At 50.4% G+C, this 16,909-nt stretch overlaps 2 protein-coding genes across 2 annotated transcripts in view; one reads left to right on the top strand and one right to left on the bottom strand.

Moving 5' to 3' along the window:
* TNKS (tankyrase) overlaps window positions 1-4,810 on the top strand; it is a 111,467-nt gene extending 106,657 nt beyond the window's left edge. The window contains exon 27 of the mRNA XM_065736706.1: window positions 1-4,810. Coding sequence (XP_065592778.1) covers window positions 1-87 — 87 coding nt within the window. The 3' untranslated portion in view covers window positions 88-4,810.
* DUSP4 (dual specificity phosphatase 4) lies at window positions 4,694-9,764 on the bottom strand. Its single transcript, XM_065736717.1, has 4 exons — window positions 9,330-9,764; window positions 6,857-6,993; window positions 6,526-6,745; window positions 4,694-6,223 (listed from the first exon to the last, which is right to left on the bottom strand). Exons 1-4 carry the CDS (start codon window positions 9,712-9,714, stop codon window positions 5,838-5,840), a joined length of 1,128 nt encoding a protein of 375 aa, XP_065592789.1. The 5' UTR covers window positions 9,715-9,764; the 3' UTR covers window positions 4,694-5,837.
* Window positions 9,765-16,909: the final 7,145 nt, after the last annotated feature.

The following is a 16,909-nucleotide window of genomic DNA, read 5'->3' as shown; positions in this document are numbered from 1 at the left end:
GCATACCCAGAATATCTTATTACATACCAGATTGTGAAACCAGAAGCTCCCTCGCAGACAGGAACTGCAGCAGAGCAAAAGACCTAGTAGCTACAGAGCAGTGAAGAAGGATGTGACTTCAATCTTGGACTGGGTGGATACGTGTTCAGTATATCAGTATCATTTAAAATTCTTAATCTGGAAATAAGATGTATGTCTTTTATAAAGCATTGCTGTCTTGATGAATACACTATGAGTAACTCTTGCATACTCAACTGCTACTGTTCCTTTTGAGGAAGGTTTACAAGAGACTGCCTTTTAATAATGCATCTCAGGCTCCTAGTCTCTGCCATTACCGTGTGAAAGTAACATTTTGATCTAGACTTTGGGAACATTATTGTGCAAACAAAAATCTTTATCAAGGCCATCTCACATGCTAAAGTTTCAGACACTACTGTTCTGCTCACTTTATTTGCAGATAAACTGCATTAAGTCTATAATTTTCCTTTCAGCATGCAGCATTAATTTTGTCTTTTCAGGAAATCTAAGTCAACTATTTATTTTCCTTTTGTATTCTGGAGTTGAGCCAGAACCTTCTTAAAGATATTTTGCACAAAGTCAAGTTGACTAAAACCGTTAACAATGCAATATGAAATTTGTCTGAGAAGGGGCTAGGTCCAGTTCTTCAAGAAAATAGGGGGTTTTTTTGCACACCTCTGAGCAAACAGTACTAATATGTGTTACTTTAGAGTGAAAACAAATCACGTTTCGGTTTGCCATGTTGTCTGTGTGAGTTTTCTGGAGAAACCCAACAGAAGTGTAAAGCCAGCCCTTGTGCTTGAAAGAACTTGATACAGCAGGTCAATGCCCTCTGCTGTTATCTCTGAAAGAACATATTACAAGGCTGCTATCAAGTACGTGCTGTTTGTGAAACGTTCTCCCATTACAGATGGTTTTGCTGGGAGATAGCAGTTGGCAGGTCAGAAGTCCACACGTGCAAGGATGTATCTGGGTCGCATCCCTCTGTACTGTGAGACACAGAAGATGTTTTCAGACTGGTAAGGGAGAATGTGTTACAGCAATTTTGTGTCACATCTGGGTGACATCGTGGTCGAACAGCTTAAGTGGTTTACAGAAATAATTTTTTAGAAAATGGGTTTGACATCTTTATGAGCAAAACTTTTTTAAAGTTTAAGATCAGTTGGGAAGTCAATTTGCTTGCAGGTATACCAGAGGACAAAGCTGGAATGTACTCACTCTAAACCCCTCTTCCATGCAAGTTCCTAGGTTTATTTTGCTGGGTAGGAGGAAGTTATATTTCAGCGTTGCTAGCACAGCATCAGACAACTTCTAAAGCCTCCCTCATGAAGGATATAGATTTAACAAAAGCAGAAATCAATATTTTTTTTTAGTTATTTTTACAATTTCAGGGAAGGCTGAAGATCAGGCCACTATTAGTTGTTTTTGTTTTGTTTTTAAACCATCAATATGAGATGTTTTCCAGCATCGAGCATATAATGGCTGGAGGTAAAATGTTCCATTGAACAGGCTGTCCATTTCTCTATCGACCGACGCTGCTGAATTAACTGATGATCTGGTTCATGCATTCCAGCTTTTTCACCCTTCAAGCAAGGAGATGGCAGAACAGCATGCTTTTTGTTTATTAAGACGTGCTCCCTGCCAGTGGGGTTTGCTGGGGGTGTTTAGATGAAACAAACAAAAGAGTTTTCACTTTCAGCTTTAAGACACAATTTTCATTTTTAGCATTAAGAATTTAGCGTTGAAGCAGGTTATCCTCCTGGAGGAATCTCACCCACTGTAAAATCAGTCATCTGATGCGGTCTGGCTGCCTGCACATCCACTCTTTGTGATACATATAAAGAAAACCTTAGAATTAGCAATACTGCAGCAGATCTTGAGCTTTGGGTTTTATTTCTCTCGAACTGGCACTGGATCTGTGGCTTTCACTTCATTTTGTGACCTGACGAAATAATCAGCTTTGCAGTCCAAGCCAGGCTCTGGCCTAGTTGTCCTTTTAATCAAGCGTAATTGACACAGTCAGATTGCTTGTATTTTGGCTACTTGTTTAGTAGTGTTAGGATTGCAGAGATCACCACTAGGCTTTGAAGTTTTGTATTCATCATTTAAGTTTGGGGTTTGTTTTTAATTTAGTTAAGAATGGAGTGGGGGATGTGCCTACCTACACTGGGGTTTTGGGTAGCAGCCAGAGTGAGTGTGGCTCGCCATCCCCATTAGACATAGATTTCAATGATTAAAAAAAATGCATTGTGCTGTGTAAATGAACAAAATGATTCGTGTGGGTGTGGAAGTTGAAAGCTTTACATCTTTGAAAAACAAGAACAAACCTAAAAAGAAAACCCCACCAGGCCCGCACCAGATTTTGTTCTTTCTTGTTTCCTGTGTGCTGACAGAACAAAATCTGGGTTTCTTCAGGAGCCGTTAAGTTCTGGAGTACAAAAATACACTGTTTGGTATCTTGGAACTGCTGGTGTTACGTATCTGATGTTCTGTGCAGAGTAAAGGTGCTGTGTGAAGAAATCGTTTTGCAGTGGCTTTTGTCTCGTGGCGGCCCCGTGCCCGTTTGTGGCCAGAGCTGAGGGACACCCCGGCCTGGGGGCTGTGCAGACCAGCGTGCACCTCTGCTGGCAGATGTCGTGTGTGTGCGAGGCTCCTTCCGTGGCTGAAAACAAAGTGAGGATCTGCCCATCGATGTGTGTTGCCCATGGAAAAGCTGATGGTGGTTGAGCTGCTGCCAGCAGTGTTTTGTTTGCAGTAGGGTTGCTGCTGCGTTAGATGAGGGAGTTGATGTGAGAGCTCCCAGTTCTGCAGAATGGATGTGGCAGGGCGCCTCGGCCTCAGTAGGGCTGTCCCCTGGTGATGGGACACTTGTTTGCAGCACTGGGGCACCAACGGAAGCCTGATAGAGGCGAGGATGCAGGAAGGTGCTGGGCTAAGCCAGGTTTTGGGAGCCTGGCACCTCTCAGCAGCTTCAGGCAGAGCCGTTCCCTGGGATTGATACGGTGCCTGCAGGGGAGAGGATGGCAGTCATCCTGATCTGGTGCCTTTCACCCTCAGAGGAGTGTTTTGAAGCAGCAGTGGCAGGGCCTCAGTGGGCAGGCAGGAGCAGCACTTTGTCGGGTGTGAACCAGGAGGCTCTGGCTCTCCAGTGCAAAGGCTGTTCCCATGACACGGGGTGGCACTGCAGTCTGAATGCTGTCAGCTAAACTTTGGTTAGGATTAAAATCCGCAGTACAGCACCTCAGTGTCTTGCTTTCTCATCCTTACTTCTCTCTGCCAGTTTTTGATCCCAGCTCCATGAAAACTCACAGGCTGTTCTGCTGGTTTGGCAGTTTTCCAGCCACTACTGTTCTGTAGTCCAAAGAATGAGAATTGTTTTTTTGATAACTCCTGTTTTGAACATTTGCAAGTGATGCGATCAAATCCCACCGTGTTGTGCAGCAGGCATTTTCTTACCTGCATTTTCTTACCTTTCTACCATTTTTTTCCAAAGATGGGATAAAAAAAAAGGGTCTCAAGCTCAAGGTAGGCAGATGAGTTTGAACATTGTGATTGTCCTCAGAAGCAGGAAGGCAGGAAGCGTGTGAATATGTTCTTAATGGTATTTCACCATTCCTGTACTTCCTGAGCCTAGAAGATCTAACTGATATCAAAAAGAACGTGTGCCTGCTGGTGTTTCAGTAATTTCAGGCTAAGCTGCCTCCCTTTTGAGTAGGACATGGGCAAGTACAGATTCAGTTGAGCCCTGGGTAGCAGCTGATGTGGGAACTTACCGATTGGAACCTGCTGATGGTCAGAGGTGCCTTGGGTACAAGTGAGCTTGCAGCCTGTGGGGTCGGTGCAGCACTTGTTAGCGCTGCTGAAGGAAGGTGAGTGAGTCAGCAGGGAGCAGGAGGAGCCCGTGCACTGGGGTGAAATGAACACGTGTGCCCGTCGGGCTGTATTAGCAGGCTGGTTTTGATCTATCTAGTTCTGTCATACTGAGCCTACTGGTGGCCATGTTTGGTGTCGGTTCTGTTGTGCTGATGACTAATGTAGTTTGAATAGAGTAACTGTATTACAAAGGTAATTTTTGACACTGTTTCTTCTAAACATCTGTGGAACTTGCTTCAGCTTTGGAAATTGAAGCGGGGATTTCTGTGCCACGGTCCTGTGAGCTTGTGCACCTCCATTTCTGATTGCTTGCTCTGCCACCCCAAAGGCAACGTACCTGGGGTTGAGATTTTAGACTTTTATATAACTTGTCTTCACAGCTAGTCAGTCCTTTGTTCCTCTCTTGGTGGTTGACCACTTGGAGCTGGGATAGCATTTATTTATTTCCTCCTTTACCCTCTCTCTGAAAGAAGACGATGGGCAGGTTCTCAGCCTATCTACTTGGTGGACTTTTAGGTAACGTTGTAACAACCAAGTTTGATCTATAAACGTGCTTGGCTAAATGTCTGATCTGCAATACTTGTAATAGTTTAAAACTCAATAAATACATTTTTAACAGTTGCTCTGTAAAAGCTGAGTGTTTGCACCACCCCTTGTTTGGGAGAGAAGCTATGGGTGCCCCATCTCTGCAGGTAGACAAGGCCGGGTTAGATGGGGCCCTGGCTGGGCTTTGAGGTCCCTTCCAACCTGAGCTGATCTGTGATTCTCTGGGCCCTCAGACAAACCTGATCTCAGCCACAACTGTTGAAAAGTGTTTTATTATTATTTTCTCCAAACAATTTTTCTCCCTCGGACAATAAATAAAAAGTTGATCTTTAAAAAAAAAAAAATTAAAAAGGAACAAAACCATACATATGTACATCAGCCACACAGGCATTTTGTATTGGTGTGGGCTGGGGAGAAGGAAAGAGGTAACGCTACACAGGGATTGGAGATGAGGCATTTTCTGGGCTTGAGCCAAAGGCTGCAGTGCAGGTGTCTGGGTGTGTGGGATCTTGCAGGGGAGGTGGGTGAATGCTCTGCAGAGCCCAGGTAGTGGCACACACTGGTCCTGGAATGCAGAAAGTGAGATGGAGGACACCTCTGCACCTCTTCTCCACCACACTGCTTCTTTTCACGTCATGGTCCAGCCACATCCCACCCTGCTTCTTTGGGAAGAGCAGCTATAGGATGGTAAGGAGGGAACTGGAACATGTCAAGAGTAAGCAGCAGCCTGAATTGCTGCCCTCACCCCTTTTCTCTTCTTTAAACTACAGGTTTGGCACGTTTCATGGGAACCGGGGAACCTCAGACAGTGACATACACATACACACACGCATCACTTAGGATTACATCTCTCCATCCATGCTGCTTCCCAGCCATGGGCTGCTGTCCCCAGGGAGCTGGGTGACCCGCAGCCACCCCAAAGCCCTGCTGCAGCATTGCTGGTCACTGTGACTGGCTCAGGTATGCAGCACCTACTGCACACACCAGTGTCCCTCTGTGCAGAGGGGAAAGTGTTGTGCAACAGAAATAGCTTATGCTCCCTTTTCAACCTAAGTCAACACCCAAATGAACAGGGGGCAGAAACAGGATGGAAAGGGAGGTGTTTTTCTGAAAAACAAGATGATGAAGTAGAGATGGGAAGAGATGCAGACCAGGCACTTCAGAAAACCCAGTACGCTATTTTTTCCTCCCCCAAAACAGAGCCTGGACAACATCAAGACCTGTGGCTTTCACAACATAAAAAGCAAACAAACAAAAAAATAAGGACAAGATGAGGTAAGAAATTGCTCTAGGAAAAAGACATCGAGTCCAGGGTCAATGGCAGTGTCCGGCACTATTGCTTAACATCCTGGGGCTCTGTGCCCCTCTGTGCTACCTGCCTGGCTGGCCTTAGCCCCAAGCTAACAGCTGGGTGACGTGGTGATGGGGCTGTGCAGGTATGGGAGGCTGCTGGGGGTGGTGTGGACACCAACGGAGACGGGGAAGCTGAAGACAAACTGGGAGGTAGGGGTGGAGGTGGCCTTGCCCCGCTCCCGCAGTGTCCCTGAGGGGCTGGCAGCTTCCACTGCGCACGAGGTGGCCAAGACCTGCGATTCAAATTGTAGCAGCTGCCCCATGAAGCTGAAGTTAGGAGAGATGATGCTCCGGCGCTGCTTGACGAACTCGAAGGCCTCTTCCAGCTTGACGCGTTTCTTCATCATCAGGTAGGCCAGGCAAATGGTGGCCGAGCGAGAGATGCCGGCCTGGCAGTGCACGAGGACTCGGCCACAGCACTCTTTCACTGAGTCTGGAGGACAACAGAGTGACAGATAAGACCTGTACCCTTCTGACAAGGCCCAGCCCCTGGCCAACCCACCAGATGACAGCTGACATCACACCTGTGCACATCCCTCCAGGGGTTGGAGGGGACCTCAAAGTCCAGCTGTGCCCAACCCCCTGCCATGGGCTGGTGGCCACCTACCAGATCAGGCAGCCCAGGGCTCATTTGACCCGGCCTTGGATGGAGCCTAAAGCTCCAGGCCTACTTATCTCATGGCCTTCTCCAGCTGTGTGCAAACTACAACCTAGCTTCTCCAAAGGGACACTCACCGATGTACTCAATGGCCTCCATGAACCAGGAGCTTATGTCAGCTTTGTGGTTATCTTCCACAGGGATGCACTTGTACTGGTAGTGCCCCTCGAAGTGGTTGGGGCAGTCAGATGAGACATTCAGCAGGGCTGTGATGCCCAGTGCATCCAGCATATCCCGCCGGGCCGCATGGTAAGCGCTGCCGAGATAGAGGAAGGGAAGGATTTCCACAGGGCCGCCCTATGATGGAGAAAAAGAAGCAGATTATGAGCACAGAAATGGCTTGTAAAAAGCCCCTGTGAGTCTCAGGGGAGGGGGCAGCAGGAAGAACATACTGCAAGGTGGACCTACCTGGTCATGAAAAGGGGTCCCACATGAACTGAAGCCCAAATCCAGAGACTCGGCGCTGCTGGGGGGTGAAATGCTGCTCAGGGTCTTGGTTTTAGCACAGAATTCAGGATACTCAGAGGCAAAACGCTCGTAACCTCCTGTAAGAAGAGAGGCCCGGAGGCGCATTACAGCCACGCTCACGGTGCTGCACACAACTGGAGTCAATGAATCCTGATGTGCCCTTGGCCACTAGATGATGCTACAGGGATGGAGAGCGGCCTGCTGCCCAGGGGTGAGGCACCCAGCTCCTGGCAGCAAGTGGAGAAGCCCTGGGCCGGGCCATACCTGTGGGCCACAGCTCTCCAATGCTTCTAGCTATCCAAAGCCTCTGTTCCAGGGCTTAGCCAGCCAAAACCCAAGGTTGTAGTCTAAGACAATGGAGAGAGGGTTTGTTGCCAGTGTTATGTGACTTCAGTGCCTTCCTTCACCACAGATGGTTCAATTCTCTGCTTTCTCATACAAAATGCAGAGATTCCCTTGATCTCAGCCCAACGCTCCTTCCCAGAGCCCACAGAACAACAGGCAGGAGGCCCTGGAAGCTAAACCCACAGCAAAGCTGCTCTGCAGAGAGCTGTCCCTGCCTCCCAAGGACATAGGGTGGGCTGAACAGACTGGTGAGTGCCTGTGGAAGAGCTGCTCGCTGCTTTAAGCTGCTGCCAAGGAGATATCAGAGATGACCTTGTGCCTCCCCACAAGGAAGATCCAACAGAGCTGCCACCTGTTGACTTCCCAGGACAGCAGATAAACACCTCTGGGCAAATTTCCTGTCCTCGCTCAAATCAACAAGCCTGACACCCTTGTCAGATGATATAGAGCCTTAAAGCCAAAATAAGTCAGGGACTTCACTATGGCCATGAATCTAGCCAGATGGAGCCCTACATCCCAGGAGAGCTGAAGATTCATCCTAAATGCAGGGCCAGTGCTCACCAACCTGAGCCTGGCAGAACACACGCAGCAGGACATGTTCCTTACACCAGCTTTAGCTCTAAGTTGACACTGAATAAGGCTGGATGTTCCCAAGAGCAATGGAAACGAGAAGTCTGGCTCTCAGGTGGAGGCAAGCTTATCAGACAAAGCACCCCAGGAGCCCCTAGGCAGCTGGAGACTGATCCGCCATCTCAACATCCTTTATGGTTTCCTTCTGCTCCACAAGAAAGGATTCCTGCCCCTTACAGCAGGAATATGTACACACCAATAAATGTGCATCGCCTCTCACGTGTGAGCAGGACAGTTTGCAGAGGCTGTGTTTCCAGAACCTAAAAGCCCTTTGCTGGTTGAATTTGAAGGAACACCCAAAACACTAGTGTGCTGAGTAGACATCCCAATCTCCCTGATCTCGTTCTCACTGCCATCACAAACTGTGGATACCCCATCCCTGGAGGCAATCAGGGACAGGCTGGATGGGGGTCCTGGGCAGCCTGATCTGGTGGGGGGCAGCCAGCCCATGGCAGCAGGTTGGAAGCTTTAAACCCAAGCAGTTCTGTGATTCTATAAGATGGAAAAGCTTCCTAGGGTAATGTGGAAAACAGCTTCCTACAGGGAAAGACAAAGTGACCCTTCAAAAAGGGGAAAGATTTTTCCTCAATGTTCCTCATCAGATTCAAGGGCTGTTTAGCAAAGTGCTACCCAATAAATTTGCCTTTGGAGACGCACGCGGTGCCAGGTTTGGTGCTCTTACAAAACTGGAGAGAGCAGGAACATTTTAGCAATTCCATGGTAAGCAAGAGGCTTCTAGTGTTACAGCTAAGAGCCTGTACTTCAAAATAAGTGAGATGTCACTCTTAGGAATATGAGATTGCTAACCCCAAAAGCCCTGCTTGAGAACCACAGGGACACCACAGAAGCATAGAATCACAGGGCTTAGGAAAGGACCTCAGAGCCCATCCAGTTCCAACCCCCTGCCCCGGGATGAGGCTGCCCAGGACCCTCCAAGGTGCTCAGCTCCCAGCACAGTGACAGCTCGCAGATGGGCGCCCAAAGCAGGTTGTGCTCCTGCTCCGTCCATCAAAGCCTCCAAATGGTTTGCTGCCCTGCGCACACGCGTTCTCACCACTGCTGCGAGTAAACCACGGAACAGACTCCCTCTCAGGGGGTCGGAACCAAACCACCGACCACCCTTCCTTCTACACAACCTCGCAGGGGTTCTCCAGCCCAGCAGCTCCGGTCACTGACAGCCCCCCGTGCCGAGAGCACGAAAGAACAGAATCAGTATGGCAGGAAGAGAGCTCACCCAGTCCAACCCCCAGCTCAACCTCAACACTCCCGCTGACCACGTCCCTCAACGCCACATCTCCACGGCTCCCGAGCACCTCCGGAGACCGCGGCTGCACCACCGCTGTCCGGAAGCAGGACTTCCTCCCGACCCCCGCCCTGACCCTCAGCCTCACCCGGGGCCGTCCCCGCGGGGTCTCCGCTCCCGTTCCCCGGCGGGTACCTGCCAGCAGCCGGATGTCGGCGCGCGCCACGTCGCGCCGGAGCGCGCGCAGCACGAGGGCCACGGTGCTGTCGTCCCGCAGGGCCTCCGCGCGGGGGCTGCGCTCGTCGTACAGCACCACGGCGGTGTAGAGCCCCGCGCGCAGCCGCGCCCGCACCTCGCCCTCGGCCGGCAGGATCTGCTCCAGGCTGACGGCCCCCTTGGCCCGCCGCCTGACGATGGTGTTGCAGCGCACGTTGAGAGCCCCGCGGATGTGGCCGGCGCTGTGAGCCAGGAAGGGCCGGCAGTCCAGCAGCAGGCAGCGCCCGCCGCTCGCCTCCTCCCGTCCCACCAGGCGCCGCAGCGCGCTGCCCTCCATCTCCCGCAGCCCCTCCGGGGCCACCATGGCGGGGCCGCCGCTACCCGCTCCCCGCTCCGTCCGCCGCTCGCAGCCCCGCGCCGCCCCAACCTTTACTACCCCGCCGCGCCGCCCCGCCCCTCCGGCCCGCGCCGAGGGAATGAATGGAGGGAAGGCGGCGCGCGGGCGCGGCCGACGTCACCGCCTCCATTCATAAAAAAAAAGAGGGCTGCCGCCCGCCCGCCATCTTCGCTGAATTGTTTTTTGTGAATGGGGGAAGGCGGCTCCGGTTTGCGAGGGGGTCACCCCCTGCATACCCCCCCACCCACCTTGGTGGGTCACCCCCACGTGGCACACACACACACACGCACACACCCCGGCCTCAGGGCACGCGCGCACGCTCGTGCTCCTTCTCCCTTTGTCCTTTCGCGCGCATTGCTCCCGAGCACGAGACCCTCCCCGTCAGCGCACCTCTGCCACCAGCGCGCTTCCCCTCCTCTCCCCTTTCTCCCCTCCTCCCCTTGCAGAAAGCGGCGGTGAAACAGCAGCCGTCAGGGAAGCACAGCACTGAGGGCTCTCTGGTTCCGCTTCTCCTACGGAGGAGCCCTACGTTAGGCAAAAAGAAGCAGATTTCCAGCCCTGAGGTGACCCCAAGAGGACCTCCCAGGCACCGCGCAGCCATTTTGTTTTGAGGCGGCTCGCCCTCCAAAGCGATGCCGCAAAACCCAATGTCAAGCCGTGACACTTCCTGAAAGGAGACACTGCCAGGCCGTGGTGGTCTCCGTCCGAAGATGTGCATGTGCTGATGTAGAGCTTAGGAATGGGGTGAGCCAAGTGAAGGGCCTGCTGCTTCTTCAAGGCCTTCTGCCCCAGTCCATAGAGGGCAGCACCCAGAACGACGGACAGCCTGCCCCTCCCCTGCATGTCAGCGGCTGTTTATTCGGGCAGGGCAGATGACGCCATGCTATGCATCCCAGCCTGGGATGAACCGAGCCTACTGCACGTGTTGGAAGCCTCAAACTCGTACCAACCCCATGGCCTGGTGCTGCTTTTTTACACTGTGTTCTCTGCCAGATTTCCCCCTCTGTGTGTACCCGCCCATGGCTCTCTTGTGCTGTGCCAGTCCTTCTCCAGTAAGCCACCCCAACCCAGCTATGGGCAGGCCTTGCTGCTAGTTGCCTGCTGCCTGCTCCCCGTGCCACAAACATATTTGAGCTTGGACAGGGATGGGAGCTCAGTTTGCTCCTGTTTCAACCTGCACCAGACAAAAGGAAAAAAGAAACCTCTTCCTAATGAGCCGAGACAGACCTCAACAGGCATTCTTCCTTGTACTAACATTGCCTAACCAAGGACACAGAGCTGATGTCCTTGGAGCCAGAGCCCAACATCCCATTTTTTCCCATGTAGCTGAGCCCAGCTGCTCTTAGCTGGGAGAGAAAGAAAGCATTAGCATGGGAGAGGGAATTGGGGCTGCCCATCTCTGGGCGTTCACATGAGCATCAGTGGAAGATACTGCTTCAGGATAGAGCACTGATATATGTACATGTGCCTGTGCATCTAATGGGGATTCCACTGTCGCAGGGATCTCCCTTGCTGCAATTAGCTTGAGAGGAAATCTAGTTAATTAACTTTGTCTGTGGAGGCACTGCAGTGGGACAAGCAAGAGCCATCAGAAAAGCTTGTGAGGCTGAAACCACAATGAAACAGAAGGAATGCAACTACCTGAGGAGAGGGGAAGGGAGGGCTTGGGGAATGAGGGAGGGAAGGAGGGGGAAAGTCCACACAGCTTCATTTCCTGCCTTTGCAACCTTGGAAGATTGTGAAAGCTCATATTCCTAGCAAAGGACATCCTTATGGTGCAAACTGGAATATATCCTGCTGGAAAACAAACAACGAGAGAGGGAGAAGAGGAGAGAGGGAAAAGGGAGAGGGAGGAGGGAGAATACAGAAGGGAGAGGAGAAGGAAAGGGGGAGGGATTCCTCCATTTCCTTCGCAGCAGATTCAAAGAATCACCTTTTACAGTGCCCCAGCCAGAAGAGGCAATTGTGGAAGGAAGCTCGAGGGAAATGAATTGTCAAAGATATTTGAATGATTAAATGTCAATATGTACCTGGAATTAAGGAAGAGGAATTTACACCTTGTCTCACCATGCTGGCAAAAACAAAACAAAACAAAAAAAAAACAAATTAGAGGCAGGCTGTAAATTTGCCAGCCAATTGATACCGATTTGTTTGGCTTTCTCCGTGCTTTTCCTGTTCAGAGAGGTGCAGAAATGCAATTCCCCAGGTGGCCTCGGCCTCCATGGCTCTTCCCTGGCTTCTGGACACATGGGGTCCCGGACTGCTGCTTCATGCCCCATGTCTCATCTCCCTTTGGTCTTCGTGTAGCACTGCACTGGGCTCTTTCTAGGACACCTCTCTTTCCTGCAACTTTTCCAGGTAGGGAATGTTTCCTCCCATCAGCAAAGGGCAGTGCAGTAGTGGAAGAGTTAAGGGAGTCATGTTAATAAATCCACGCACTCTTTTTCTTTGGGGCATATTTGCATATTAATGGAGGGGAATTGTAATGAACCTGTCTAGGGAGGCTAAAGGGAAAATGATGCAAGGTTGGATGAGGAGGTGGAGGAGGGGATAATTCTCATTTCCAGCGCTTTCCTCTTTCAGCTGCAAAAGCACTGAGCAGCCTGAGCCTTGCTGCCTGTGGGATAACCTGGGGCTGAGGGAGCACCTGAGCACAAGTCACCATCCGGCCCCACCTGCTCACCTTTGTGCTGGCTCTGGATGGGCCTGCCCAGCCAAGGTCATGCCTGCTGCATGGATGGCCCTGCCTTTATTGAAACTCAGGTCTGCAGATATCAGCAAGCATGTCCCAGATCGCCCAACCCCTCCCCCCCCTCACCCTTCCGCCTCCTCCTGTCCCTGTTCCTCCACACCAGGCTGCAAATGGCTGCTTGAAGTACCACGACCTTTGTTACCTCAGCCCCCAAACAAAAATCCTAAAAACCTCTGACAGAGCATAGAAAACACCAGGTCTGCTTTCTGTGCTGGTGTTTGTAATCCCCACTCCAGCAAACTGCCCTACAAACGCTATCTCAGGAAGAGCAAGCACCGTCATGTTTGCCCTGTGATAGCTGATGGAGGGTTTGTATTCATAGAGAAATCAGCTGTAAATCAGGCAGAGAGGAGATGAATTGCTGTGCTCCTGATCTGATATAGATGAGGAGATCGACAAAGCAGCATTTATGGCTGAGAGCAAAAGAGCCCTTCTTACAGCAGTGGGGTTTACAGCTGTTTTGTACCCATGCAAATCTGATCAGGGCAGGATACACTCAAATGAGCTGGATGCAAAGTAACCCGGGCCATTTTCTGCTTCAGGTTTGGTTTCCTCTCTCCCCACTGCCTTTTGCTGCTGCCTCCTCTCTTCCTGCCAAAGTCCAAGTAGCTCAAAGCCAGCAGGGTCTGTGAACAGGAGCAGGGTGTGAAGAGAATATGTCTTCTTCTGGGTGATTAGCTCAGGCTGTTAATTAGAGCTGGGTAGGAGAGGGTCTGCATCAGTGGGAACAGAGATCTCTCTCCCCAAGCCCCTGTGCTATTTCTTTGGTGGAGAGATGCTGGGAGATCCAACTGCAGTGCTGAGAGGTTACCATGGGTTATAAAACAGATGTATGAGTGAGGTGGAGAGAACAAGCACAAGGGATCTTAATCCCAAAATTCCAAGTGCTTGCTGTGGGGATTAAACTCATATTTTTGGCTGCTGAATTCAGCAGCACAGCAGAGCTAGGGGAGAGAATGCCTGGAAGCGGGTTGATGCTCTCCTCCTCAGTGTAAGGGAGCAGCTTTGGGAATTATTCAGGTGGAAGTCAGGAAGGCATGTGGCACATTAACCCAACCTGAGGTGTTTTGCCTTTTGGTGGGGAAGCCAGGGGCTGCTGCAGAAAGCTCTCTGTCCCCAGTGCAGGGTTTCATTGCAAGCATGCAAATCCCTGCAGGTACCTCTTTCGGGGACAGTGCTGTTTGCAAACTGAGAGAAAAATGCCTCACTGGAATCTCTCAGTGTTTGGTTAAGCACCGTGCCTCTGTGATAGGATTGATGCTGGGCTTTGAATGATGCTTTTTGCTGAGAAGAAAGCGTTAGGGAAGAGACATTTTTCCCGTGGGCTTAAGATCATGAATAAGACAGTGTTATGTAAGTGTGACTATAACCTATTTATACATCGTGTCAGGCGCACAGGCAGACTATGAATGACAAATCCTCTCCTAATTTCTATGAATATAACAGCAGTCTGTAGCTGAGCTGCGGAACAGAAGTGACCACTAGTGTCATTCCATGCCAGTGAGGACTGAGACTGCCCTCTGTGCTGTCCCGAGGGGCAGTGGGTTTGGTGTCCAGCAGTGTCATGCAGGGGCATGTGTTGCACCCATCCCTGGTTCCAGGGCCCAGCTGGTAGGCACCAGGTTAACAGAATTATTAAACAAGAAGAAAGAGGAGAAGCTCTGGGGTTCTGGTGGGCCTCCTCTGTGCCTCCTTCCCCGCATCACAAGTGCTCTCAGCTCCTACAAACCCAAAGGGGATTCAGGCCCTGGTCTGTCACACCTCACTGTCCCCGCAAGACAGTCTGCTAAATGATGCCTTTAGGAGGTGTTCCAGCCTATCAAACTATCAGCCTATTGGGAGATCACACGACACGTGCATGGCAATAAAGGGATCAGACCCAGCCAGCACGGGTTCACCAGGGGCAGGTCGTGCTTGTCCAACCTCATCTCCTTCTATGACTGGGTGACCAGACAGGTAGATGAGGGAAAGGCTGTTGATGTAGTCTACCTGGACTTCAGCAAGGCCTTTGACACGGTCTCCCACAGTATTCTCCTAAGGAAACTGGCAGCCCGTGGTGTGGACAGGTTCACTCTTCTCTGGGTGGAGAACTGGCTGGAGGGCCGTGCCCAGAGGGTAGTGGTTAATGGAGTTAAGTCCAGCTGGCGTCCTGTAACGAGTGGTGTCCCCCAAGGGTCAGTTTTGGGGCCCATCTTGTTTAATATCTTTATTGATGACCTAGATGAGGGAATTGAGTGTACCCTCAGTAAGTTTGCAGATGACACAAAGCTGGGAGGATGTGTCAAACTGCCTGAGGGTAGGGAGGCCCTTCAGAGGGATTTGGATAGGCTGAACAGCTGGGCTGAGCAAAATGGGATGAGGTTCAATAAGACCAAGTGCCGGGTCCTGCACTTTGGCCACAATAACCCCATGCAATGCTATAGGCTTGGGGCAGAATGGCTTGAAGAATGTAGAGAGGAAAAGGACCTGGGGGTGTTGGTTGATGCTCGGCTCAACATGAGCCGGCAGTGTGCACAGGTGGCTAAGAAGGCCAACAGCATCCTGGCCTGTATTAGAAATAGTGTAGCCAGCAGGAGCAGGGAGGTGATCATCCCCCTGTACTCAGCTCTGGTGCGGCCGCACCTCGAGTACTGTGTTCAGTTTTGGGCCCCTCACTACAAGAAGGACATTGAGGCCCTGGAGCGTGTTCAGAGAAGGGCAACAAAACTGGTGAGGGGCCTGGAGCACAAGTCTTATGAGGAGCGGCTGAGGGAGCTGGGATTGTTTAGTCTGGAGAAGAGGAGGCTCAGAGGAGACCTTATAGCACTCTACCACTTCCTGAAGGGGGGTTGTGGTGAGGAGGGGGTAGGCCTCTTCTCCCTGATAAGTAATGACAGGACGAGAGGGAATGGCCACAAGTTGCGCCAGGGAAGATTTAGATTAGACCTCAGGAAGCATTTCTTTTCTGAAAGAGTGGTCAGGCACTGGAATGGCCTGCCTAGGGAGGTGGTTGAGGCACCATCCCTAGCGCTGTTCAAGAAGCGTTTAGATGAGGTGCTTAAGGACTTAATTTAGTAGTTGGGTAGAGATAGTGATAGGAGGATGGTTGGACTAGATGATCTTATAGGTCCTTTCCAACCTTATGAACTTATGAACTTATGAACTTATAAACAGCACTGGGAGCCCAAAAGGGGCACTTGAACTCCAGCCATACCATATGGCTGCGAAAAGCCCACCCAAATGATGACCTGGCTGTGACTGCAGCCAGCAGCAGTCACCATGGGTCAATCTTCTGGCCTTGTGCCATTTTTGCCTGGGGACTTCCTGAGCCAGCCCTGGGATCTGCATCCCTAATAGCCTGTAAGAGATTTTTCCTTCATGAATAGGCCCAGCTGCTTTTTGAACTCATGCAAATGTTCAGCATCCCTAGCATCCTGCAGCAAGGAGTTCCAGTGCTTTATTGGGCAAGAGCCACTTCCTTGGGATCACTTTGAACTTGCCACTTCCTTGCTTTGCTGCTTCTCCTTGTCTCTGTCCTGGAAGTGACAAATCACTTCAAACTCCTGTCCCTCCAGCTATTAGACAAAGAAGAGAAAGAGAGGGGAAGAGAAAAGAGAAGGAAGGAGAAATAAGGAGAAGGAGAAGGAGAAGGAGAAGGAGAAGGAGAAGGAGAAGGAGAAGGAGAAGGAGAAGGAGAAGGAGAAGGAGAAGGAGAAGGAGAAGGAGAAGGAGAAGGAGAAGGAGAAGGAAAGGAAAGGAAAGGAAAGGAAAGGAAAGGAAAGGAAAGGAAAGGAAAGGAAAGGAAAGGAAAGGAAAGGAAAGGAAAGGAAAGGAAAGGAAAGGAAAGGAAAGGAAAGGAAAGGAAAGGAAAGGAAAGGAAAGGAAAGGAAAGGAAAGGAAAGGAAAGGAAAGGAAAGGAAAGGAAAAAGAGAAGAGAAGAGAAGAGAAGAGAAGAGAAGAGAAGAGAAGAGAAGAGAAGAGAAGAGAAGAGAAGAGAAGAGAAGAGAAGAGAAGAGAAGAGAAGAGAAGAGAAGAGAAGAGAAGAGAAGAGAAAAGAAAAGAAAAGAAAAGAAAAGAAAAGAAAAGAAAAGAAAAGAAAAGAAAAGAAAAGAAAAGAAAAGAAAAGAAAAGAAAAGAAAAGAAGAAAAGAAAAAAGAAAAGAAGAAAAGGAAAAATACAGGAAAAAACCCACCTTGCTCTATGTGGGACACTGGCAGTATTGATCTAGACTAAGTGATAGGAGCAAAGTTTAATGCTGCCCAACTGATCTAGGGATATACTGTGCTTTCTTGAAGCCTTTTGGTTTTGTGCCACAAAGGATGCATGGATAGGTTTGTATTCAGCATTCATAGATTGCTGTTCCTCCACCGGTGGGTGGTAGTAAAGTGAGAAGAGGGAAAATGAGCACCTCCAGATGGAAAGAGGAAGGAA

This window comes from Cyrtonyx montezumae, unplaced genomic scaffold, assembly GCF_038088225.1.
Source record: "Cyrtonyx montezumae isolate F1298 unplaced genomic scaffold, pur_monq_1.0 scaffold_2, whole genome shotgun sequence".
Taxonomy (NCBI): domain Eukaryota; kingdom Metazoa; phylum Chordata; class Aves; order Galliformes; family Odontophoridae; genus Cyrtonyx; species Cyrtonyx montezumae.
Note: the sequence above shows the minus strand (reverse complement) of the source record. Positions and strands in the feature narration are given on the sequence as shown.